At 27.8% G+C, this 24,718-nt stretch overlaps 1 protein-coding gene across 2 annotated transcripts in view; it reads left to right on the top strand.

Moving 5' to 3' along the window:
* LOC129968613 (putative phosphoenolpyruvate synthase) overlaps window positions 1–24,718 on the top strand; it is a 67,194-nt gene that overhangs the window by 39,297 nt on the left and 3,179 nt on the right. For both annotated transcript variants that reach the window (XM_056082678.1, XM_056082677.1), the window contains exons 25-38: window positions 1,172–1,339; window positions 1,422–1,556; window positions 1,652–1,736; window positions 4,889–4,974; window positions 7,291–7,353; window positions 7,441–7,533; window positions 8,643–8,702; window positions 10,020–10,120; window positions 10,200–10,263; window positions 14,321–14,484; window positions 15,964–16,042; window positions 18,846–18,900; window positions 20,993–21,069; window positions 23,318–23,420. In XM_056082678.1, coding sequence (XP_055938653.1) covers window positions 1,172–1,339; window positions 1,422–1,556; window positions 1,652–1,736; window positions 4,889–4,974; window positions 7,291–7,353; window positions 7,441–7,533; window positions 8,643–8,702; window positions 10,020–10,120; window positions 10,200–10,263; window positions 14,321–14,484; window positions 15,964–16,042; window positions 18,846–18,900; window positions 20,993–21,069; window positions 23,318–23,420 — 1,333 coding nt within the window. The remainder of the gene's footprint in view (window positions 1–1,171; window positions 1,340–1,421; window positions 1,557–1,651; window positions 1,737–4,888; window positions 4,975–7,290; window positions 7,354–7,440; window positions 7,534–8,642; window positions 8,703–10,019; window positions 10,121–10,199; window positions 10,264–14,320; window positions 14,485–15,963; window positions 16,043–18,845; window positions 18,901–20,992; window positions 21,070–23,317; window positions 23,421–24,718) is intronic.

The following is a 24,718-nucleotide window of genomic DNA, read 5'->3' as shown; positions in this document are numbered from 1 at the left end:
GGACGGATTTAAGGTGCAACAAACCCCTTACACGACGGTTCTTCGGTGAAATCTGGTCTCGAACCCGAAACCCTCCGGTTCCGAAGCAGAGACTTTACCACCAGGCCACCGCGGCCCCCCAACAATGAGGAACGAAATATTTATCGTAAATTAGGTTCTAGTGTTTGTGTATTTATTTGATTATAGAACATATTAAAAGTTCAGGCGCAATTTTAATAATTTTTAAATAAATGACTTCAAATGTATATTTAGCTTTGAATCTTCTTCACTATGTATTAAAATCATTAGATTTGATATAACTGTGTTTCGACTTTTTATTTTCATTCATAGAATCCAAAACACAAAACAGGTTTGTCAAAAACTTGAACACACGCGACATATATTTCTTATAGTCGAAAGAAAGAGTAGATACTCGATTATAATTCCTTTAGATGGATTTTTCTTGTATTCCATTGATAGCAATAAGATCTGTATTATTATTGGCTTTAAAATAAAACCAAGTATCCTCATAACCGATCTCAAAATAACGATTTCATTATCTAACAAAAATGGTGTTTGTTTTATCTTAAAATTAAAAATATTACTTATTAAAAAATATATCAATTTCGTTTCTTATAATATTTATTTTTAATAAGTTTCTTTTTCTGTAATACACAGCTTGTAACAATTAATTTTTAATGATATGATGAAATTCAAATTCATCCAACAAAATATTCATGCACATACTTTTACTAATGTTAAAATTAAAATTTAAAAAAATACTTACATTGGACATTGATTCCAGTTTTCACTTCCGTTTTTATTTCGTAAGATATGTAATTTTTAATTTGAACGCATTTTAAATTGTTTCTCTATCTTATCAAACAACAAGATATTTTTTTAAAAAAATCTCTCCACATTAATATTTAAATCAATCAAAATACAATAATCTGGACAGACAAACTGGTCGCTAAAGGCGATTAAAATAATATAAAAAAAACTAATCCTTTATAATGTTGATAATCGCTCACAGTATAAACTTTATATAAGCTTTTGTACTTTTTACTTAACTTTTGTAATTTGTGCAGATGTTCAGACATTTATGTGAAGATTACTCTCTGACTTCTATAATTGTGTTAGATGATCAGACATTTATGTGAGGATTACTTTCTGACATATGTAATTTTGTTAGATGCTCAGGCATTTATCCGAAGATTACTCTCGAGCACAATCAATGGCTCTGTCATTTTTCGGAAGGGAAGTACGTGACGAAGAACTTTTTGAAATGGTAAGAGAAAGATACAGTGATGGTCATGAGAAAATACTGAGTAAGGAGATGCACCTTAAAATTCTTTACAGGGTAAGTGAAAAAGAATAAACCAATGAAGACTGTATTATTTTTGACTATTTCAGCCATTTTTATCAAACTAATTTTCTTTCAGGCATTTTATGGCAACAAATTGAGACTGAAAAAACTTTATGAGACTTATAAAGGATATACTTTGTCATCTATTACATATAGCAGCGCTCAAGAACTATTTGACCATCTGTTACTAAATTTCTCAGACTTAACTTTGGTCTGTAAATATGAACTACTTTCAATTATTAAGTTTCGCTAAATTTCCATGGAATTTAAAATTTATGTCGTTTATTTTCTATCTAATTTTTTCAGACTATGGGATCCCATTCAATTATGACTGAAGTCGCTTGCATTTTGAACATTGCAATATTCACTATTCTACAAAAAGCCTACGGAGGTAAGTGAAAAATCGATTGTTTCCATCATTTAATAAGGTTCTTATAATCTGGTTGAGCAGAATGTTATTTTAACCTCGCACTCGAAGAATCTATTTAATAATCTAAATTTATACGAATGAGTGTAAATTCAGTGACTAAAGCAATACAAAATATTATTATATAATTAATTTAACATATTTTAAAATTTTGTTTATGAAAAAAAAATTGTAAAATTTAAATATGAAAACTAACTCCTAATTAAAACATTGAAAAATCATGTTTTCGTGAGAGATTACTTTCCAATAAATATCTTCATGTCAAATTTTGTAACGCTAATTCTCATAGTTTGCCCTATAAAGCGTTTTGAATGATTTTTATTTTCTCATATACGAAATATAGAGAACGTAATGTAAACATCAAAAAAAAAGTAAAAAGAAAGAAATTGAACTCCCGATTTTTACGAATTTTCATGTTTTAGACCCCACTAAATCTAAAAAAACATATTTTTGAAACTATGTCTGTTTTTCTAGTGTGAAAAAATACTTTAAAAAGTTTTAAATTTGAAATTTGGTATATGAATTACGACCAAATTTGTAGGAAATTTTGAACAGTACTTAATCAAAGATAGTCCGCCTGTCTAACTGTTAAAGTATGAGTGAACTCGGTAATTAATTAAACAATTAATATTTGGTTGACGGGGAGAAAATATATATACATTAATTTTAAATATAGAAATTTATTAATACATTCCAAATATAGATATTTATCAATGTTGAACCAAATCCATCAAATGATTAACCATCTGTTGGTCTATGCTTTCAAGTAAAGGAAATAATTTTTTAATGCACTGACTTAAATCAATACAATTCGGCATGCTCTTTTATGATTACTACAATAACTTTGTGTCAAATTTTGGTATCCATTGCCTCACAAAAAGTATTCAAAATACATATTCGTCGTGATAGATTCAGTAAAAATGCTAGATTCTGGTCAAAGATCTATAACTAATCCATAACTAATAAGCATTAATACATGCAAGGCGTTTTCTACCTTACCGAAAGTCCTTAGAAATTTTATGTGAGGAAGGGGAGATAACACATTTATTAGTGAGTATGCAAAAAAATTTCCAGGATATCCCTCCTGCTGGTTTAAACATGCATACTACGTCCTGCATGTCGCAGTATACAGACAATATAAGAGACTAGTTATATCATGTTAGTAATAGTTGGATCTGTGCAAGCTCATTGAGAGTTCGAACCTCAAAGCTTGCACATTGGTGACCCTGGTTCTCAACAACCGCACCCTTCGTCCAGCTTTCGGGGCTCCATCTACCGGCAGCAACCACTCACACACGCTCGCCATCGACCGTCATAACGCCTGGCGCGATAACAACGTTCGTCGCTCGCCATAACGCCGGCGCGATAATCACGTTCGTCGCTCGCCATAACTGGCGCGATAAAACTCCACCGACTCACTGTTGGGGGAGTATTGTGGTGGTCACTTCATAAGCCAGATAACAACCTCCGGAAAAGAGTGTGCACTCCTTTCCGGAGGTTATTACCTGGCTTATGAAGTTATCACCTCAGATCGTTTCTAAATTAATGCAATCTATTTTAAAATCTAGTAAATAACTTTTATATTTACTGTATACAGCATTTTTCATTTGCTTATGAGTTTGTGATGTAAATGGTATTGAAAATTTATTATTCCATATTTAATAAGTTAGAAATTATTAATGTAAGCTTTAATGTTAATGATAGAGTTTGAAACTGCGGAAAAAACAGTTATAACATTATTATAAGTTACTAATTTATTATTTTTCACCTAAACAACATTGAGCTGATCTTCCAAAAATTCATGCACTTTCTACTAGCTCATTAAACATTTAATCAAAAAAGCTTTTTTTCTTAATGAAAACAGAATTTTAAAAAGTTATGCGCTGAATGATTATTTTGTTTTATATTTTGAGATAATGGTTTTAGATATTTAAATGTGTGATGTTCTAAATTCAAATAAGAAAATTCTACTGATAATGAATACAATTTAATCCTATACGAATAGGAATATATTTAATTTTCTTTTATTAATTATGTATCTTCTAATGCATTTAAATTGAAAATTTGTAATAATAGTAATTTGTTTAATTACGTATTAGCAATCATTCACATTTCACTAAAATTTCCAACAAAAACTAACTACTATTCTAGGACTAAAACTAATTGAGTCATAAAGTTTTGAATCTTTGTTTTAAACCTTTAACATCATTTTGAGAAAATTTCGCACTTTGATTGGTTTATCTATTTAAAGATTGCCCTGAAATGCTATAATAAGGAGATTCACGATAAGCAGGTTTTAATCGTATAAGAATAAAATATTAGTGACTCAAAACTATTTTAATGAGCATAACAAATATTATCGAAAAAATATATACAAATTTATGCTCATTTTCTTCATTTATAAATTCAAATATCATGATATAATTCGTTATTTGATTTAAAACATCTTTCCAATTCGTAATATATGCCTATATAAAATTGATTAGAAATAAATTGCTTGGTCATAATTATTTGGGCATCCTGTATATTGTTTTGGTTTAATACTTATAAATCTTTCAATTTTTTTTTCTTTCTCTACATTTTTCATGACTCAAATTCAATAATTCCACGCTCTCTAGAGAAACAATTCCATGAATTGAAAATTAAGATTTATTTTAGAGTATTTTCAAGTAACAGGAACATATCATTTTATAGACTTTAATTTTTCAAATATGATTTTAGAAGTCTGAATTAAAAGTGTGAATAGAAATTATTTAAACTGCAGTTATCAATTCAAATCCCATTAAATGGTAAAAAGAGATTAATAATATCTAATTTTTAAACACAGAAATAAATACATCTTTCTTGTCAGAAAATTCAAGAACAGAGACGTATGAAAAATTGGCATTCCTTTTTCTGCAAGAATTAATGTTTTAAGCCTCTTCGTATGTTTTTTATTATTCTTCTCTTTTTCATTTCATTGTAATTGTTTATATATTCGTTCTCGATACTTAAGTTTTTTTATATATTAGTTTTCAGCAATAAAAAAAGTAGAAATGTATTGTAATAAATAAAAATAAAACCATATTCACTTCAGATTACTTCCTTTTTAATTTCAAAATTTCCTTTTTCAATAGAAATCAACTCTGATGTTTATAATGATTTTTCTAAATTGCTAATATCTAGCGAAGTGGAGAGTGCAGATGTTCCATCAGCAATGGAGGTAATTGTTAATTAAGTTTTCTGGGTAATTTAAATCGAGTATTTTCATCATTTCCCTATTTAGAATTCAGATTCTCGTACCACTTTAAGTAATTTCTCAAGCGGAGGAATTGTTGGTTGATCTTTTCGAATTTTAATCAATGGCCAAAAAAAGATTGCTTACAGTTTGCAAATACATGGTTACTTTTAAAGTATCGTCTTAATTCTGTATTTATAGAGTTAGAAAATATGTTTATAATAAATTTCCATAAAATCATTAGGTTCTTTTCATATTTCTAATTCTTTCATTAGAAGGTTCATTCAAATTAAAAACCACAGATTAAATAGTTCGAAAATTTTAAATCGTCTTAAGATATATGACTGCATTCGTATGAATATTAAAAAAAAATGCTATAAACTATTTATATTTCTGAAATTTTTCATATAGATTTTAAAAAATCAGCAAAATGTTAAATTCTAATAATATTTTGGAAATTGGAAAATAATGTCATCTTTCTAAGCTAAAAAGAGGTATATAACAAAAAAAAACCTTCCGGTTTAGAAATGTATCAAATTATTTGCTCAAAATTCTGTAGATATCTTAAGAAATAATAAATAATACAATTATGTAATAAATAATACAATTTAATAATAAATAATGAAATTTATTTATTATTTATAAAATAATAAATAAATTGCATTTTTGTCTGATTCTGATTATTGATAACTACCGATTTGAGTTCAACTGATAAACAGCATAACGTAAAATTTTCAGTTTTCTTTGCATTAAAACAACTACAAATATTTTTAATTGCATTATTCTCTGGTTCTGGAACTTCAGAATGTATTGAAAAATTATTACACCAAAATTTAATAAAAATATACTTTTAATTTTAATTGTTAGGTTGTTGTTTTTTTCCTTGTAAAAAAATGTAGTGAAATTTAAAATTTAAAAAAATAACATTTAAAGATATAAAATAGAATGAAAACTTAAATTATGTAAATACAAAAGGAATATAACTGTTGTAAGATTGGTACAGGAGAGTTGCATCGAATATCCGTTCATAAAATTCTTAAAAGTAAATGTATTGCATAAGAAAAATAAAGAATTTCAGAACCGGCGTCGTGGTATATGGGTAGCGCGTCTTCCCCGTGATCTGGGTTCGGGTCGCGGTTTGGGCAATGCTGTTCTTCCGTTGTTCTATCTATAAGATATGTAAATGTGCTCTCCAGTAAAAAGGGGTTGCAAAAGCGAATGACTGATGCGTGAGTAGCAAGTCTTACTCTTGCCCTAGTTGGTGCTACTAAAAACGAGACGCTCCTCCAGCGGCTTAAATCGCTGTCCTCGTAACAGCGGGTTTGTCCATGGCAAGCGCCATAAGAAACAACAACAGAATATCTGATATTTTCATCAAAAAATTATTTCTTCAAGAAGTCACTTGCCTTAAATGGCATCAAATAAATAAAATTATGTTATGAGTAAATATATATTCACTGCTTAGTTTATTCACATTGAATGAAAAGAACATTTTCTCAAGAGAAAGAAAGATTTTTGCATATACAAAAAAAAAATATTTTCTATTTTTGGTTTAAATACTCGATATTTTAAAGGTCCTTTGACACGCTTTCCTCTTTACTTCTTTTACACTCTTGAAAAAGGAAAGTGCTTTATGTTAAAATTTACTGCTGAAATCCTTAAAAAAATATTACATTGAAATAGATGTTGTAAAATGACATCCAATAAATAACATTAAGAAAATTGAAATACGTATGTTGCATTGGACTTTGAATAAAAACTAAATTCTATATTCTTTTTTTTTCTCTGTTAAAAGTTAGTATATTTTCTTTTATTAAATGGAATGCCCTTCAATATTTTAAGTTCACATTTTAACTAAAACAGAGCAGAAATTACACTCATGCATAGATATAGAAGAATAGTTGCTTAAGAGCTGAAATCACTTACTGCGCCATCTAGCTTTCAAACATAGAATTAGTATTACTATCCAGAAAATGTTTTGAGACAATGAAAAAAAGTCGAGTGTAAAATAATAAGGTACCCACAATTTATTAAGAATATATATGTTGCATATGTTAGTATTAATAAGAGTGAAATTTTCCTACTTTTATGTAGTTAGTTGATATTTTCATTGATTGAATTCTTACAATAGACAAAATTATTCATCGAGTTTATTTAGCACTAAGTGAATTAGCTATACATTTTACTTTCATTAAAATTCAATTTCGTTAAAAATATGCATTGATTAACTAAAAGTGCTTATATAATAAATAAATATTAATTAGAATTTTAAATAATAAACTGTTCCTTTTTAAATTTCAGAGCTTAGCATTCTCCATTTCCAAAGAAATTAAGTCAGAAGACTTCAAAAGCATGAAAATAGAGGTGAGTATTTAAATCCTTTTTAGTAACAAAGTGATTGAATACATTAACTTAACCCAAACTATACACAGGTAAATTTATAACTTGCAGGACGCCCTGCAATGGTTAGAATCATCAACAACTACTGCTGGAGAAAAGTATCGAGAATTTTTGAGGAAGCACGGCCATCGATGTTTGAGAGAAGTATGATTCTTAGGAATTTATCGTTCGTTGAGAATAGTAAATAATTATTTCCAACAAACCACCCTTAATTTTAAAAATAATCTTATCCCATAAATCAGAAAACCATTTTTGTAATCTTTTTAATTTGAAAATTTTATTCTAAACATTTCTTGTATAACAGTTCTATATCTAAAACATTTCTTATATAACATTTCTATATCTAAAACATTTCTTACATAACATTTCTATATCTAAAACATTTCTTATATAACATTTCTATATCTAAAACATTTCTTACATAACATTTCTATATCTAAAACATTTCTTATATAACATTTCTATATCTAAAACATTTCTTATATAACATTTCTATATCTAAAACATTTCTTACATAACATTTCTATATCTAAAACATTTCTTACATAACAGTTCTATATCTAAAACATTTCTTATATAACATTTCTATATCTAAAACATTTCTTACATAACATTTCTATATCTAAAACATTTCTTACATAACATTTCTATATCTAAAACATTTCTTATATAACATTTCTATATCTAAAACATTCTTCAATCTTTCTAAAGGTTCCTTTCAAAGTATTCCCTTATATCGAATATTATATCTGGAGGAATTATAACGGTAGCAAGCAATCATATTAATATGAATGAGATATGAATTTCTGCTTAATTCACTGCCTATTTGTACCAAATCCTTCATTTTGAATTATAAGTACGAAATTTATCTAACAATTTTTTTTATCTAAAAATTGAAAATGAAAAGTCAATTTTATTAAAATTTAAGATAGCTAAAGTTAGATTATTTGACAGTTTAGAGTTTTTATAAGTTATTTTGACGAGTAATTGCTGTGATTATTTAATTAGACGGAATTTTAAGATAAGAATTTATAAGAATTATTTACAAGATAAGAATTCATTTTAAGCCTTTTTGTAGAATTACAATTATCTGCGATCTTGTTTAGAAAAAACGTACTGTATGTTTATTGACTTAACTGATTTGAAAAGTATTTTCCGATCATCAAATGTATGTCTATTTTCAAAATCATCTTTGAATCGTATTTTTTGTTAATTAATATAAATAATAGTAAAACGCAAATGATTTTTTATAGTTTGATGTCTATACATTAACATGGGGATCAGATCAGCAACCCCTTGTGAAATTATTGCAGGTGAGTATCAATTTATTTTGTTATTCAATTGAGAGCTTCTCTTAGTAATAAATATTCATATTTAGACAAATTTAAAATGATTAAACAGCTAGCGAATAAATCTCATATGATAATTTTATAGATACTGAAAATCATAAAATGCTTTTAGCTGTGGAAAATATTAAACGCAATAATTATACATGGTTATTTGATTAATTGATTTTCTTTTTATGGCACAAGGACCATTATTGGTCAAGCTACGCCAGCAAGTTTATTTAAAAGGTTTCTAGCAAATAAAATAGTAGCCTTATGCGGTCATAAACGGGCATTAATGGAGGCGTTAAAAATTCATCAACGGCCTTTAATTTTGAAGGTCGTTTACAGCTAATAGAAACATGCCACGAGTGATGCATTTGAATCGTGAGAGATTAGCAAAAAACTACTACCTGATTACGTTTCGCTTCTCTTTAAAGCCGAATTTGCCAACCATGAAAAATGTTTCAATTATGAGAAAAATAGAAGAAATGTAAAGAATTCGACGCAACAAAACCATCCCCCTATTAATTTTTCATGACGTGATCTACATTTCATATTTTTTTCTTTCCTTCAGGAAGTCGAATCTCAGTCCAAATCGTCGGGGTCAAATTATATTTCGCGTTGTAGTAAACAGTACCCGGAACTCTTAAATATTTATTGCACAATATGCAGCAATTAATTGAAACTAATGTTTATACAATATGCACTAATTAACTGCACAATTTACAATGAATAGTTTCGTAAATCCTTCTTTGTAAGTTAAACTTTGATTTAATTCAACTATCATTTGGTTGATTAATTAATTAAATTTTGATTTAATTCAATCTATATCAATTATTTATGGCGTCACTCTCTGTTTATTCTTACATAAAGAAATATTTCTGTAGATGTCTTTACCATACTAAAAAAAATGTTTACAACTCTTTCATTTTTTTTTTTTTTTTGCGAAATTGCAAATGAATAATTTTTAACTGAGCATCTTATACTGTAAAAAGCTCACTATCTATTAAAGGATCGGTATTATTTTTTTTCTTATATTGTTACAAACAAAGATGAATTTTCATTTTAACTATTTATATGTAATACTTGTATGCTTGTTATTATATTTGGATACTTGTTGTTGTGCTATATATACTTGTTTAAACACATTCAAATACTTTGCATTTTTTAATAACAGTATCATTATTAAAATGGACAAAATAATTTTTATATATTTAATGGACAAATATTTCAAATATGGAAATTAGAGGAAATTTTTCGAGTATATACTATAAAAATTACAGCAATAGTTTCGTTTTGCAGAGTCTAGTAGGAACTGTTACAAAAGAAAAACATGAGAAAAAGCAGGAAGATTTGGAACAATTAATTTCTGAATTGAAAGCCCCCCTGACTTATACATCCAAGTAAGAAAAAAATAGTTATTAAAAACTATTTCATTTTTTAAAAACTATAAATTGCTAATTGTTTCTCAATTGTTTCCAGATTTTTCTTAAAAAAGATTCTTCCATTAAGTCGAAAAGCTGTTCAAAACAGAGAACACTCAAAGGTAATAAAAATATTATATTTTCAAAAGTCTTACGAATTAAAATTTATAAAGGGAGTCCCAAAATTAAAGCAAGATTTGAATTTGCCGCCATTCGAGAAATAAAGTGTTGCCCACCCTATTCAAAAACCATTTAATAGCTGATTGTTTAGGGTTAGTAAAAATGGAACATTACAAGATCAACGTATTAACGTATTGCATTAAATAACACATTTTTTCCCTTCAATTGTTATATTTTTATTAACTAAAGTATATGTGTAAGGAATAACACATAATTCAAATGACTTCCAAGACTTTCTGGCACACACGCATTCTTTTCTATGATCAATTTTCCATGACAACTTTGCACAAATGTGACTGAAATTCATTGATGAAGCGTTATATATTCTCCTTCAATGCAAGCTTGCTTGTGAGCTTGTTGGCATAGACCTTTGACTTCAAATAGCTTCATAAAAAGAAAGCCAATAGCGTTAAATCGCCAGGAGCCAAATCTGAAATTTTCGAACTGCGGCCACCAAACATTTATTTATTTATTTTGAAATATTGTTTAACAAGGAAAACACGTTGTTTTATCATGTAATGATCCATTTTTACCAACCCTTATCAGCTGCCAAATGTTTTTTTAATAGGGTTTCAAACACTTACTGCACAAATGCAGGCAGATTCAAATCTTGTTGTAATTTTGGGACACCTTTTTCATGTATCTGTATTCATATTTAGCAAATATTTTTTTATCTTATTTATTTTTTATAAATTATTTTATTTGATATTCGGCATATTTAAAATAATTAGCAAAGAGTAAAAACTTTCCTTCACTGTCCCCAGCATCAAAGATTTTACAACTTCCATCGACTTTTATTTCAAATGGAAGCTCATAACGTCCAGAAAAGTGATCAATGTTAACTTACCTCTCACTCCATCTTCATTTTCAGGAGAAATAGCAAAAGCATTATTTCACTTTATATTTTCCATGGGTAAAAAAAAGTAAAGGCAGAGCTTCCCTAGCCTAATCGCTGTACCGATTTTGTCAATTTTGATTTCATATGAAAGCGCAGGATCCCTAAATATTCCATCAGTATCCATATCCCCTATACTTTTAAGATATATTTCAAAATGAAGCTTCGATAAATCCACCAATATTAGCATCCACAGCGACTTTTCCAGTCACTTTTGGCACTCTGTAAATATTACTCATCAGATATAATTTGATGAGTAATTACATCTGATGAATCCATGAAAAAGATAAAATGAAAATATCTTTTTTTTGTGGTATGAGGTAGCTTTTGAAAGCTGGTTAGTGTGATTAAATTAATATTATCAAAATGGGTCAAAGAAAAGTTGCTCATCGAAAGAGGATAGTTCAACTAATTTCAAATTTTTTTGTTAATTTTTGTTTGCATTCTTTTGCTTAGTTTCTTTCACTTATCTTCAACTGGATTGATTAATGTTTGTTCTCAGGGTTTCTTTTTCTTTTCAAATGATATTTTTCGCATAAATACGATAACATTTAATACATATAAAAGCTACAAAAATATACTATGTTTTGTTTCATGATTTTAAGAAGCTTTCCGTTTCCCACAGTAAATTTCTTAAACTCAAATCTTAAAGATTTTCATACTTTTTACTCACATGCCAGCATCCAATTTAAGATGGTAAAATAAATAAAATGATCTAGAAATAATACAGGGTGTTCATTAATTATTGTCGGGGTTTCCGTGCCTCATAACTTTCGAATAAAAAATATTACGCAAAAACCGATTACGTATTCGTAAAGTACAACTCAAAGAATTTTATTAATGATATTAAAGTGTAAAGCTTGCACAATTTGCACTTTGTAGGCGATTCTTTGAGTTGTACTTTACTAATACATAATTCTTTGAGTTGTAATTTACGTATTCATAATTCTTTGAGTTGTAATTTACGAATACATAATTCTTTGAGTTGTAATTTACGAATACATAATTGGTTTTTGCGTAATATTTTTTGTTCGAAAGTTATGAGGTATGGAAACCTGACAATAATTAATGAACACCCTGTACATTCTTAATATTACCGTTTGAAAACATCTACTTATTACAATAATACTACCTGCTTACTAAAGGATTGGATTAAAGATTTTTAAATAATAGTTTTAGTTTTACTGTCTTCTGTTGCGTTTTTGATGTTAACGTAGAAGAAATTTGACTTGAAATTATAAGGCTCGAAAGCTGAATTGTGCTAAAACAGTACAGAAGAATTTTGTCAGACGCAGAGATAATGCTATCAATTCATAGCGAAAGCGACGAAATAAAATATTGCAAAGTAAATTGACTCTGAATGGAAAAAAAAATGTTTTAAATATTTCAGATTAAGAAAATATCTGCCATAATTTAATTAAGAACACATATTGTTGTAATTAAAAAAAGAAAAATGAAATAAATATTTCAGCTTTTTTTCGTTGCTGTCTGATAAGTAGATATATGATACAGTCATTTTTATTCTTATTTATGTTTTGTTTATTCTTACTTATGTTTTGTTTATTCTTACTTATGTATTATTTATTTACTTATGTTTTGAAAAATGCAATTAATATTTACTCGGGACTATGACCAAAAGAATTCAGTAAGAGCCTTGCTGTAAACAGAGTAAAGAGTATCTTGTGAAATGTTTTGTTTATTTCTTCTTTCCATTGAAAAAGTCAAACTGTTTTTAACACTTCATTTCATTTTTTTCCGCAAATAGTTTCTTAATTTATTCTTTTCTATTGCTACTTTCCTTGCCGGAAAGCTATACAAAATTATTAAATTTGTCAATCATCATATTTTAATTGCCATTTGTGATGGATTCCTTGACCAAATTTGTAAATTTCTTTTCCAATTCCTACGGTTTCTGCAGTTTTATTTTCAATAAACCTTTCCACAAACTCTCTTCAGCTGGAATCCCAACGATACTCAAGAAATTTTAATTTTGGACGAATTCAGTGAAATAATAATATAATGCATATGTGCAAAACTGGGTTCAGTAAATTATGCTCTCAGCAAAGACCTACTGTATGTTTTTTTTGCATTTTTATAAAGGAAAATAAATTTAATTTCATGAAATATAAAATTCGACGAATTCCTGAGATCTCAAAATAATATCAAAGCAGTATTATCAAAAGTAGATCATGATAAAATTGAAAAAAATTAAATAAATAAAAAAACAAATCTCTGTAACGTGGTTTCAAAGCAGCTTTTTTTCTCTCCATATATTGAGGAAATGTTGAGGTAAGGTCAATTTCAAATGATCAGTAAAAAAATAATCATAATTTTGAATCATTAATTTTTTAAAAAATAATCGAGTCTCGTTCCTATTATTGTTTTCATACGTTATTTAAAGCGGATTATTACATCTAAAAATCCTAATAATGTAAAATGAGTATGATAAAAATTGGTTTAAAAATGCATATTTGTACAATGTATCAGTAAGTGACATTTTTCTTCTTTTTATTATTTTACGTTGTTTACCCTATAGTTTTAAATCATCATTTTAAATATTGATATATATTCTGAAATAAATTATTCTTGAATTCATAAACAGATGGCGCCACTGTATGAAATAAAATTTAATTTAATTAATTGAACGACTGATAGTAAAAATCTGAAAAATGTTAAAATAATCAATTGTCATCGAGATTTTCAAAGTTATAATCCATTAATAACAGAAAAAAAATATTTACTTGTATAATCTAACATTATAAACTTAAAGGATATCAAGTTAAATAAAAATAAACAATAATAACACTTAAGATGTTAAACATTTTATTTCAAAAAAATTAAAACATTTGAGCAATTTTTTATTTTTATTTAGAAAATTTAAATAAACTTTAAGTTAAAAAATGTTTGTTTAAACCGCATACAGCTTTAAATTTGAAAAAAAAATCGATCTGTCTTAATTTAAGTGAAACAAAGCCAAAGATATTTGAAAAATATTTGAATTAATATTATGTCCAATAAATATATTCTGCAACAATAAAATAGGCAGAACTAAAACATCCATTAGAATAAATGGCCTACAACTTTTTTGAATTTATATTTCACAGTCTATTCATATGAGAATTGTGAACGAGTGGCGAAAGGAATGTAGGAATCTCGCCAAAATGATGGTTCTGGAAGGACGGATTCCAGATGAGGACCTCCTCTTCTTCATGACTTTGGAGGAAATAAAAGAATTATTTGAGACGAGATCACCAAGGATCATTTCAAAGTAACTAAAATATAAGATCTTTTTATTAAATTCATTAACATATTATTAGAAACAAATTTTAATTTCCATGTAAAGATGGTTCTTAGTACAATAATTCATGAAAAAGTAGGATCTATTTGCACAATAGGGAATGAAAACTTATCTCCAAGAGATTAGGACTGAAATCCTTACCTTGCATAAATTGGTCCCAGAATGCAAATCCCTCATGATGTGCGTTCCAATTATGCAAAGTTGTATCTCCCTCCTATTCTATATAATTCAAATAGCTCATTTACGTGGTAGATTTGCTATATTATTTGTATTATATTTGTGCTTTCATTACCATGTACAAGTTTGTACTCTGATTGTTTTCTCACGAGTGTTTAGAACTTGATACTCTATTAGTTTTAGAAGAGAATTTAATAACAAATTATTTAAGTTAAATTAAATTTATCGTAAGTGTATAAATTTCAATCGAGGTTAGTTTAACTCATTCAAACAAAGCAAATGAACACAATTAAAACCACAGTAAATGGGAAATGAAATAAATTAGACGAAGCAAGTGAATTATTTCAAAAAATAACTGAAAGCGCTGTTGTAAGGCAAGAATGAAATAAATTGGTGAAAATGTAAAACAAAAAGCAATCAAGCATTTCAAATCATAAAACAATCACTCTTAACATTACCAACTGTTATTTTAAAAACCGTAATCAGTTTAAAACTGAAATAATGCCAAATTTTCATATTGAATTTTGGCTGCTAATGAATTAATTCCACTGATTTTACTAAAAAAATTGTATTTCGTCCCAATTCAACAGTTGTCTGTGATTAACTATTATGCAAGTTGGCTTGGTTTCAAGAAAGAATTTTACTTCGGAGGAATATTCTTAGTGTATAAATATTAGCATCAATTAGTAACAATTTTAATCATTCCTTGGAAAATATTATATTAAGCATGGAATGTATTCTATGAAAAACATTAGATTAAGAAGTTTCTCTGATTCTAATAAATAATTGAATTATAATTATTTGCAATCTTTAACGGTAGCAATAATATTGTTTCAATATGTGAAGCCAATGCCTGCGTCCTGGCCTAGGAGTCGCTCATCTTCCCTGTGAACTAGGCGTCCCGGGTTCGAGCATAGTTGTTCTTCCTTATGTGTTCTATCTGTGATGTGTGTGAAAGAGCCCCCCTGTGAAAAGGGGCTGTGCAAGCGAGTGTATGAGTGCCCTATCGTATGAACTAGAAGTCAGACTTCTGTTTTCGGATGCTCTGGAATCTTTAATCACCCCCCCCCCCGAAGCTATTGCACCCTTGTTTCTGTTGTAATGCCGACACGGCATCTTCATTTGAAGCTAATCAGAGACGATGACATTTTAGAATACTTCCATGGGAAATATTTAGATTAAGAAGTTTCATTTATTTTTAGAAATAATTGAATTGCAATCATATTAATTGGCAATCTTTAACAGTAACAATAACATTATTTCAATATTTAGAGCTAATCATAGACGCAGACGGCAACCAATTATTGACAGGTACATTTTCCCTGAAGTGTGTAAGGGCTTTCCGAAACCGGTAAGTTATTAGCTTTCTCTTGTCACTAAAAAAAAATATATATAATTCTTTTATGAAACTCAACAAATTCAGTCTAAACATTAAAATGATCGATTTAAAATCCTAAATCATATGTACTTGCATTCATTCTATGCAGAAATCAACCCAATTTGATATAATAATCTTGAAATTAGAAAGATTGATTGTAATCTAAAAATACTTGCATTCATTCTATGCAGAAATCACCCCAATTTGATAAAATAATCTTGAAATTAGAAAGATTGATTGTAATCTAAAAATACTTGCATTCATTCTATGCAGAAATCACCCCAATTTGATATAATAATCTTGAAATTAGAAAGATTGATTGTAATCTAAAAATACTTGCATTCATTCTATGCAGAAATCACCCCAATTTGATATAATAATCTTGAAATTAGAAAGATTGATTGTAATCTAAAAATACTTGCATTCATTCTATGCAGAAATCACCCCAATTTGATATAATAATCTTGAAATTAGAAAGATTGATTGTAATCTAAAAATACTTGCATTCATTCTATGCAGAAATCACCCCAATTTGATAAAATAATCTTGAAATTAGAAAGATTGATTGTAATCTAAAAATACTTGCATTCATTCTATGCAGAAATCCCCCCAATTTGATATAATAATCTTGAAATTAGAAAGATTGATTGTAATCTAAAAATACTTGCATTCATTCTATGCAGAAATCACCCCAATTTGATATAATAATCTTGAAATTAGAAAGATTGATTGTAATCTAAAAATACTTGCATTCATTCTATGCAGAAATCACCCCAATTTGATAAAATAATCTTGAAATTAGAAAGATTGATTGTAATCTAAAAATACTTGCATTCATTCTATGCAGAAATCACCCCAATTTGATATAATAATCTTGAAATTAGAAAGATTGATTGTAATCTAAAAATACTTGCATTCATTCTATGCAGAAATCACCCCAATTTGATAAAATAATCTTGAAATTAGAAAGATTGATTGTAATCTAAAAATACTTGCATTCATTCTATGCAGAAATCACCCCAATTTGATAAAATAATCTTGAAATTAGAAAGATTGATTGTAATCTAAAAATACTTGCATTCATTCTATGCAGAAATCACCCCAATTTGATATAATAATCTTGAAATTAGAAAGATTGATTGTAATCTAAAAATACTTGCATTCATTCTATGCAGAAATCACCCCAATTTGATATAATAATCTTGAAATTAGAAAGATTGATTGTAATCTAAAAATACTTGCATTCATTCTATGCAGAAATCACCCCAATTTGATATAATAATCTTGAAATTAGAAAGATTGATTGTAATCTAAAAATACTTGCATTCATTCTATGCAGAAATCACCCCAATTTGATATAATAATCTTGAAATTAGAAAGATTGATTGTAATCTAAAAATACTTGCATTCATTCTATGCAGAAATCACCCCAATTTGATAAAATAATCTTGAAATTAGAAAGATTGATTGTAATCTAAAAATACTTGCATTCATTCTATGCAGAAATCACCCCAATTTGATAAAATAATCTTGAAATTAGAAAGATTGATTGTAATCTAAAAATACTTGCATTCATTCTATGCAGAAATCACCCCAATTTGATATAATAATCTTGAAATTAGAAAGATTGATTGTAATCTAAAAATACTTGCATTCATTCTATGCAGAAATCACCCCAATTTGATAAAATAATCTTGAAATTAGAAAGATTGATTGTAATCTAAAAATACTTGCATTCATTCTATGCAGAAATCACCCCAATTTGATATAATAATCTTGAAATTAGAAAGATTGATTGTAATCTAAAAATACTTGCATTCATTCTATGCAGAAATCACCCCAATTTGATAAAATAATCTTGAAATTAGAAAGATTGATTGTAATCTAAAAATACGTGAATGAAGAACATAGAAAAGCATTAATATTACTTTAATCATTATTACTTTCAATAATTATTTTACTTTTAATAGCTAAAATAATAAATAAATTTATAAAAAAAATCATTGATTAAATAAATTTATGTCACTGAATTATAAAACCTTTCTTTAAATATATGGTTGACGATCCAACGAAGTCATGATTTTGTACCAAGATTTTGACAGTTGGGGTCTCTCGGCATTCATACAATAAGATGGTTTGATAAACCAAAAAGTTATTTTTTACTGGAATTCTAATTTATAATTTTAACAACTCCATACACAAATTTTTAGGTACAAATATGAAGATAAATTTTGAATATAGGCTGAAAATAAAATAAATTTTTCGATGTTACTGTTTTTTCTGTCTATTTCATTTAGAGTTATTGAGAAAATTCTGGAATCTTCAAATCTTCTTGTATCTACATTTTTATTTAAGGCATAATTAAATCTTGGGAGCAGAATATTCGCCGGTGGAAAGGATTTATAACTAAGGAATACTCAAAAATAAAAAGACCAAATTAGGTGAATTTGTGTAACAAAAGGATTAGGAACGAAGTTAAAAGTGTCCATTAACTCATTTTTCATTTGATGAGTAAATCGTCAAAATTTTCTGCTAAGAACTACATTTCTCTTAACATGATAGTAAAAAAAATCAGACATTTTAATGTTTTCTTAACAACTATTGCGTTATAAACATTTAAAAGGTATCTAATGCAACATAGATATTTGCAATTTTCCACATTACTTATTTTTAACATATTAGTGACAGATATTTTGATTAATTGCTACAACTTCTGCGCAACAACGTGTTTAGTATTCATGAAATATTTTGTTTCTTATTTTCTATATTTTTACAGGTTAATGCCGATAAGAAAATTGTAGTGAATAACGATGACAATTTTTCAATGAAAGGTAAGTATTATTACGAATGTAACTAATAATTTTATAAGTTTTTTATACGTTTTGAATAACCATTCGTTGTTTCAATAAAATTTGTCGATGTCTCGGGGATAAATTATCAAATAAAAGGCGTCATAAGTGGATTATTTTTTAAATAAATTATAGAATATTGCGCATAGTTTGAATTAAAATCCTCGCTATGATCATATAAATTTGAACACATAAAACCATGTCAAAAACGAAACAATGGCTATTTTTTCAAAATTTGAAGGAAAGACAGTAGTTTAGATCCGATACATCAAAGACTAACAAGGGGAAGAATTAATTTAAGATTTTGTTAACCACTTAAAACGTCTTGTAATTAATTTACAATTTAAATCATATTCATTTCATGTTCCCAACATAGAAACGTTTCTATTCAAATTGTAGCCAAACTGCTTATTATGGAAGGGATAAAGATTTAATACGGAGTGTATGAGTACGAAAGTTCATATGTAATTGCCGAATATGTGTTAAATAATGGTACAAAATTTTATAATACTAGAATCAAATCCAAATTTTTAAATAGTATATGCAGTATAATTAATTAAACAGGTGGTGTTGGGTGCAACCACAACAAAATCTGCTATCAAATTCTATTCACATATTCTTCTGAGAATGCAATTTCAGTTTTAGAAAAAATAGTTCATATTATGGGTGATAAGGAGAAATACCGCTACCGTGCAAATAAGTTGTTTATTTCTGTATAATTGCTAGCTTTACCATTACTTTTTAGAGAAGATGCGAAACTATTAAACTAGAAATGTGCTATTGCTATCATATGTATTTGTTGTTGTGTATGTAACAGCCACATTCAAAATTTTGTAAGGTCAGAGCATTTCAGATGGTTTGATGCTTCATCCTGGTTCCACTGCAAAAATTTCAGTCTCTTAAAAATGAAAATAATTCTTTGAGAATTTGTGATAGTAAGAGACCCTCATTGCAAATCTTTTACTTGCAAAAATATCTTGAGTCCAACAAAAGCACTACTATTTCTTTGTAAAAGAATATGAGAGCAATGCTCTTCTATCTAGGCAGAAAATTAGTGTCTTAATCACAAACATCTGTTAAAGAAAAATTGCTTGCCTTTATTAAAATACACACTATAACTTGTACTGTACTTATTCCATCTTTTTCTCAGTCTCCAAATACATGATGGAATTGTTTTTGACAAGCCATTGAAAATATAATGTGCAGTATTTATCATGATCTCTAATGTTATAATACACTTTCAAGGAAAGGGTTTCTTTAAATTCCCAAAATGAAAAAAAAATTGCATGTTTCTAAATCAGGGATGTAAAGCGAGTAGGAAATGCATGCATTTCTTACAGTCCTAATTTCTCTTATTCATCTATATTCTCCCTCCCCTACTTTCCTATTGTGTGCTATATGCAAGTTATGCAAACATGAGCCGTATGCAGTTTATCTGAAAGTAACCAATAGAACTTACAATATTTATTTTAGGTCTGTTATTGTGTTTCATGGCCTGTAAAGTCTGTTACAGCGATCATTTTCTATAACTATCACAGTAGCGATATTGATATTGACTCTCTTTAGAACAGGTACTTTACCGCTGAATTCATCTCCTTTGAAACATTTTTTTTAAACATTGTAAACATTTTCAAACTGTATTATAGGAAAGGAAAATCTCCTAGTAACTTTCCTATGGCATCGCATGTGCTTCAGCAGATTTTTTTTTTAAGAAGGAAACAAAATTGCATTAAGTTTGTTGCTTGTTACATTTATATTTTGGTTTAATCGAAATTGAAACAAAGCGTACTTGAGCGACTACCAAGTCACAATAGTGACGTCTGAGCCATGAAGCATGAACCATTTATTTTTCACTTATTCTGCTTCATGTTTAATATTAATTTAGTGTTTCTTACTTTTTTAGTCACCTTTAAAATATGCTAACCTCTTTTTATGAAACTGCCCTTTTAGTTTTAGCACAAGAGGTATCAAAGCACCTCCTGTTTAATTTGTATCACCCTTTATAAAATAATTTCAAATTAAGGAAAACGACAGCAGATAGAATATTTTTATTAAAATAATTCTTTTATTCTAGGAATACCTGTTAGTCAAGGTCAGGTTACTGGTGTAGTTCGTGTAGCCCTCGATTTGGAAGAAGCATCTCTTTTAAAGGCAAGTTTAGAAAATAATTATAAAAATGGATTATGTTTCATTGGAACTTTATGCAGAAATTATACAAATCTGTTGTCAGAATCTGGCTTTGGATTTGGAATGAAAGTCAAAAGTTCAACTGAATATTCATTATGTATATTGATGCACAATTCTTTTATTTGATATCAACATACCTCGTTAAGACGATGACGATAATACACAGGAAATATAAATAAATACAGGTAGAAGAATCGACTTCTACATGTAACTTCGATAAAAAGCTATGATCCCTTTCCTTGTTGCTCTGGAGTTGTATTTGAAGGGAACATTAAAAAACTATCAAATAAACACAAGCTGAATCTCAGTGTTTAAAGCATAGATGGTCGCGTATAATTTTCTATTGAAAATGCCACTTTATTTGGTTATAAACTAAGTAAAATAAAGGTTTAAAATACATACATACATACATACACACACACACACACACACACACACATGGCTATTTAGTAACACTTTAAGGTATTATAAATTTCTATCAATTTATTTAATCCTTTTATGCTACTAAACCTTATTTTTATGATACTTCTCTTACTAATGAATCTGCTTTTCTACCAATTCATTTAAACATTCCATGTCGTAGAATTTATTTTTATGACATTTTAATTCTTATAAACATGCTTTTCTACCAATCTATTTAAGCATTCCATAGCAGCAATAGAATTTATTTTTATGATCTTTTTCAGAATCGTGCTTTTTTCTCATATTCATATGCATGCTCTTCTATCAATCTATTCAATCAGATAAAATTCATTTTAATTCTTTCAATTATTTTAAAATTTGGTCAGTTATTTCAACATTATTTTATTTAGGACATTTCTAAGCCACGGTTTTGAATTGAATTAGATATTTGATTATGAAATAAATCCGGAAAAAGGAGATATTTTAGTATATAAATGTAAATAACTCTATTCTATAGGGGAAACATTAAACTTTCGTAATTTATTAATTTAAAACACAAATTGCAATGATTTATTGAGGTTATTTTCAAATGTTTTCCAATAAAAAAACTTATCTGAAACTTAAATTTGCTATTTCAAAAACAATTTACTTTTTCTTTATCTATCAGTTAAGAAGCAAGATATACGTACCGATTTTAGAAAAGGAGAAATATGTGAATCGATGAAACGTTTTTACTTCGATTTTGTTTTACTATAACAATGTTTCCATTCTCATGGCAGTACACTTCCTCTGCTTACAATATGGCTTTTTTAAACCTATTTATATTGTATAAAGCTTCATTAAGCATTCATGTATGTAATATTCAAAAAAAAATCATTTTTGTAACGAAATACGGAATTGTAAACAAATAGTGCGGCAGCAATAGGTGTTCCTTTCCTTGATTGCAAGATAATAAGACAAGGACATTTAGATGAGGGCTTTCCTGGCGACCATATTCTTCAAGGAAGGTGAATAGAGTTTCGGATGCATTTTAAAATATGTGCTCAAAATTTATATGAAACAATAATGTGAATTTCAAGGTTGCAGTTATGAGGACCAAATTTTGAAAATTTCAGCATCTTTTTCGAATTGGAATGTAATTTCTAAAATAAATAATCATCTTTTGTGTTAAAAGGTGAACCTGTAACATGAAAAGAATATGCAGAAGAAAAGATGGGTCTCATGCAGGAGTAAAGTATTTTTCCTAACTATTGATTATCCAATAACAAAGAGTTGTAGCGGTTGCCTTTTCCTTTGCTATTCTATTTTATTTTATGGTGGTGTGTCCCAGTATGCTTGGTCAACATTTAAAGTTCATTCCCTGATTTTAGAAACATCTAGTATATTTTGAAAAATATTCTGTAGCTCTTTTTATGACGCTTTGGGATTACTGAGAATTTTATTTAAAAAAATATTTTTAAGGATATTTTCTCATCAAACTGAAATGTGAGCCCAAAAAGAAACTTGTAGGTACCCACCATAGTATTTCTTCCTCGAACTGGAGTTCTTTAGAAAATGTTTAAGCGAGTAGGGTATTGTTTCAATTACTTGCATGCATACACTTTTAGCCATGTCATTTCACTATTATTCATACCATAACTTTTTTCTGTTTCGTAACATTTTCTTCAGAATTAAATACATATGTTGTTCCTAGTATAATTTCCAAATATTCTATTTATATACTAGTACATTTCAAATACATCATCTTCCCATAAAAAAAATCGAATTTTGATTATGATATACATTGATTAATAATTGATTGTTTTTTCAGACTGGCGAAATACTGGTGACTTATTGCACAGATATTGGATGGACTCCCTATTTCCCTATCTTAGGAGGAGTTGTCACAGAACTCGGAGGTCTTATATCGCATGGTAGGATTCAAATTTGTTTCATATATTCTGAAGATAAACAAAAATAAATCTTTAAGTATATTTTATTTTGAAATCATCTTATCATCATAATGGCCAAGTGTAACAAAGGCCTTATACTTTTCGATTTCTAATCAAGAGAATAATGTGATTAATAACACAAAAGGTAGTTATAAAGAAAGGACTTCTGATGTACATGTACTGATTGAAGAAATTAAGCAATAGTCTTACTTTCCAAAAACTCTAGACAGAACATCATCTACGAACTGCTACGAACTTTACTATTTCCGTTTAACAATTCAGTATATCATTTTCTACCGTCTTCCACAAATAAAATTATATGCAGTTTGAAATGTATTAACACGTTTCATTACAGTATTGAAATAATAAAAATAAATGGATATTTAGAAACATAAAGATCCCATGTTAGGTTAAGAATGATTCAAATTAAAAAGGTACAGCTTTCTAATATTTATTTGAATTTTAAAAGCAGAAAAGAAAATGTCTTGTGAAATTTTATCATTTTCTGAGTTTCTTTGTTCGTTTATAAAATTTCTTGATGTTATTTTTACACTTTTTTATGGAATAAAGTGTGGACTGAACTTATAATTCAACTCTGCTCTAGTTACATCCTGACCACTTGATATTCCAAAATAATCAGATATTCAGAATTTTATTGTTATTAAATTTTTTATTCAATTCTTTATTTAATATTCAATCTTTTATTTATTTTTTTAAATTTTCATATTGGCCTTAAATTCTGTTTTTTTCCCTTAAAATTAAATTTCCAGAAATAAAAGATAACAATAGTATTATTTTCAGACGGGATGTCATTATAAATAACCGAAATAATATTTATTTTAGAATTTTGAAGAATGCATAATTAAAACGCTTATTTATATTCAATCATAAATGTTTGTTTTATACTCTTTTTTTAACACACATTTTCAAATCCTGAATGTATTTATTTTTATCATAATCTCTCTTGGACGATATTATGATAAATTATAGATAATTCTTTGGTAAGATGCTTAAATTTAGACGGTACAGAAGATAATAGCGCTGAATTTGAATACCGATTTCTAGTTGATTGAATTTCTTGTGTAAATCGATAGATTTTTGAAATGATAAGGATAATCAGCATTCCTGTTTTACTATTAACTAACGGCGTACCGTAATAATTAATCACCAATTTCCCTATTGTGTTGAGACATATGGCACTTTTCAAGCCCACTGATAGTTATCTGTCAGCGATTTAAGCCGAAGGAGAGTCTCTTGCTTTTTCAGTACCGGTAACTAGG

The sequence above is a fragment of the Argiope bruennichi genome, chromosome 5, assembly GCF_947563725.1.
Source record: "Argiope bruennichi chromosome 5, qqArgBrue1.1, whole genome shotgun sequence".
Taxonomy (NCBI): Eukaryota; Metazoa; Arthropoda; class Arachnida; order Araneae; family Araneidae; genus Argiope; species Argiope bruennichi.
This window is presented reverse-complemented; position numbering and strand designations above follow the sequence as displayed.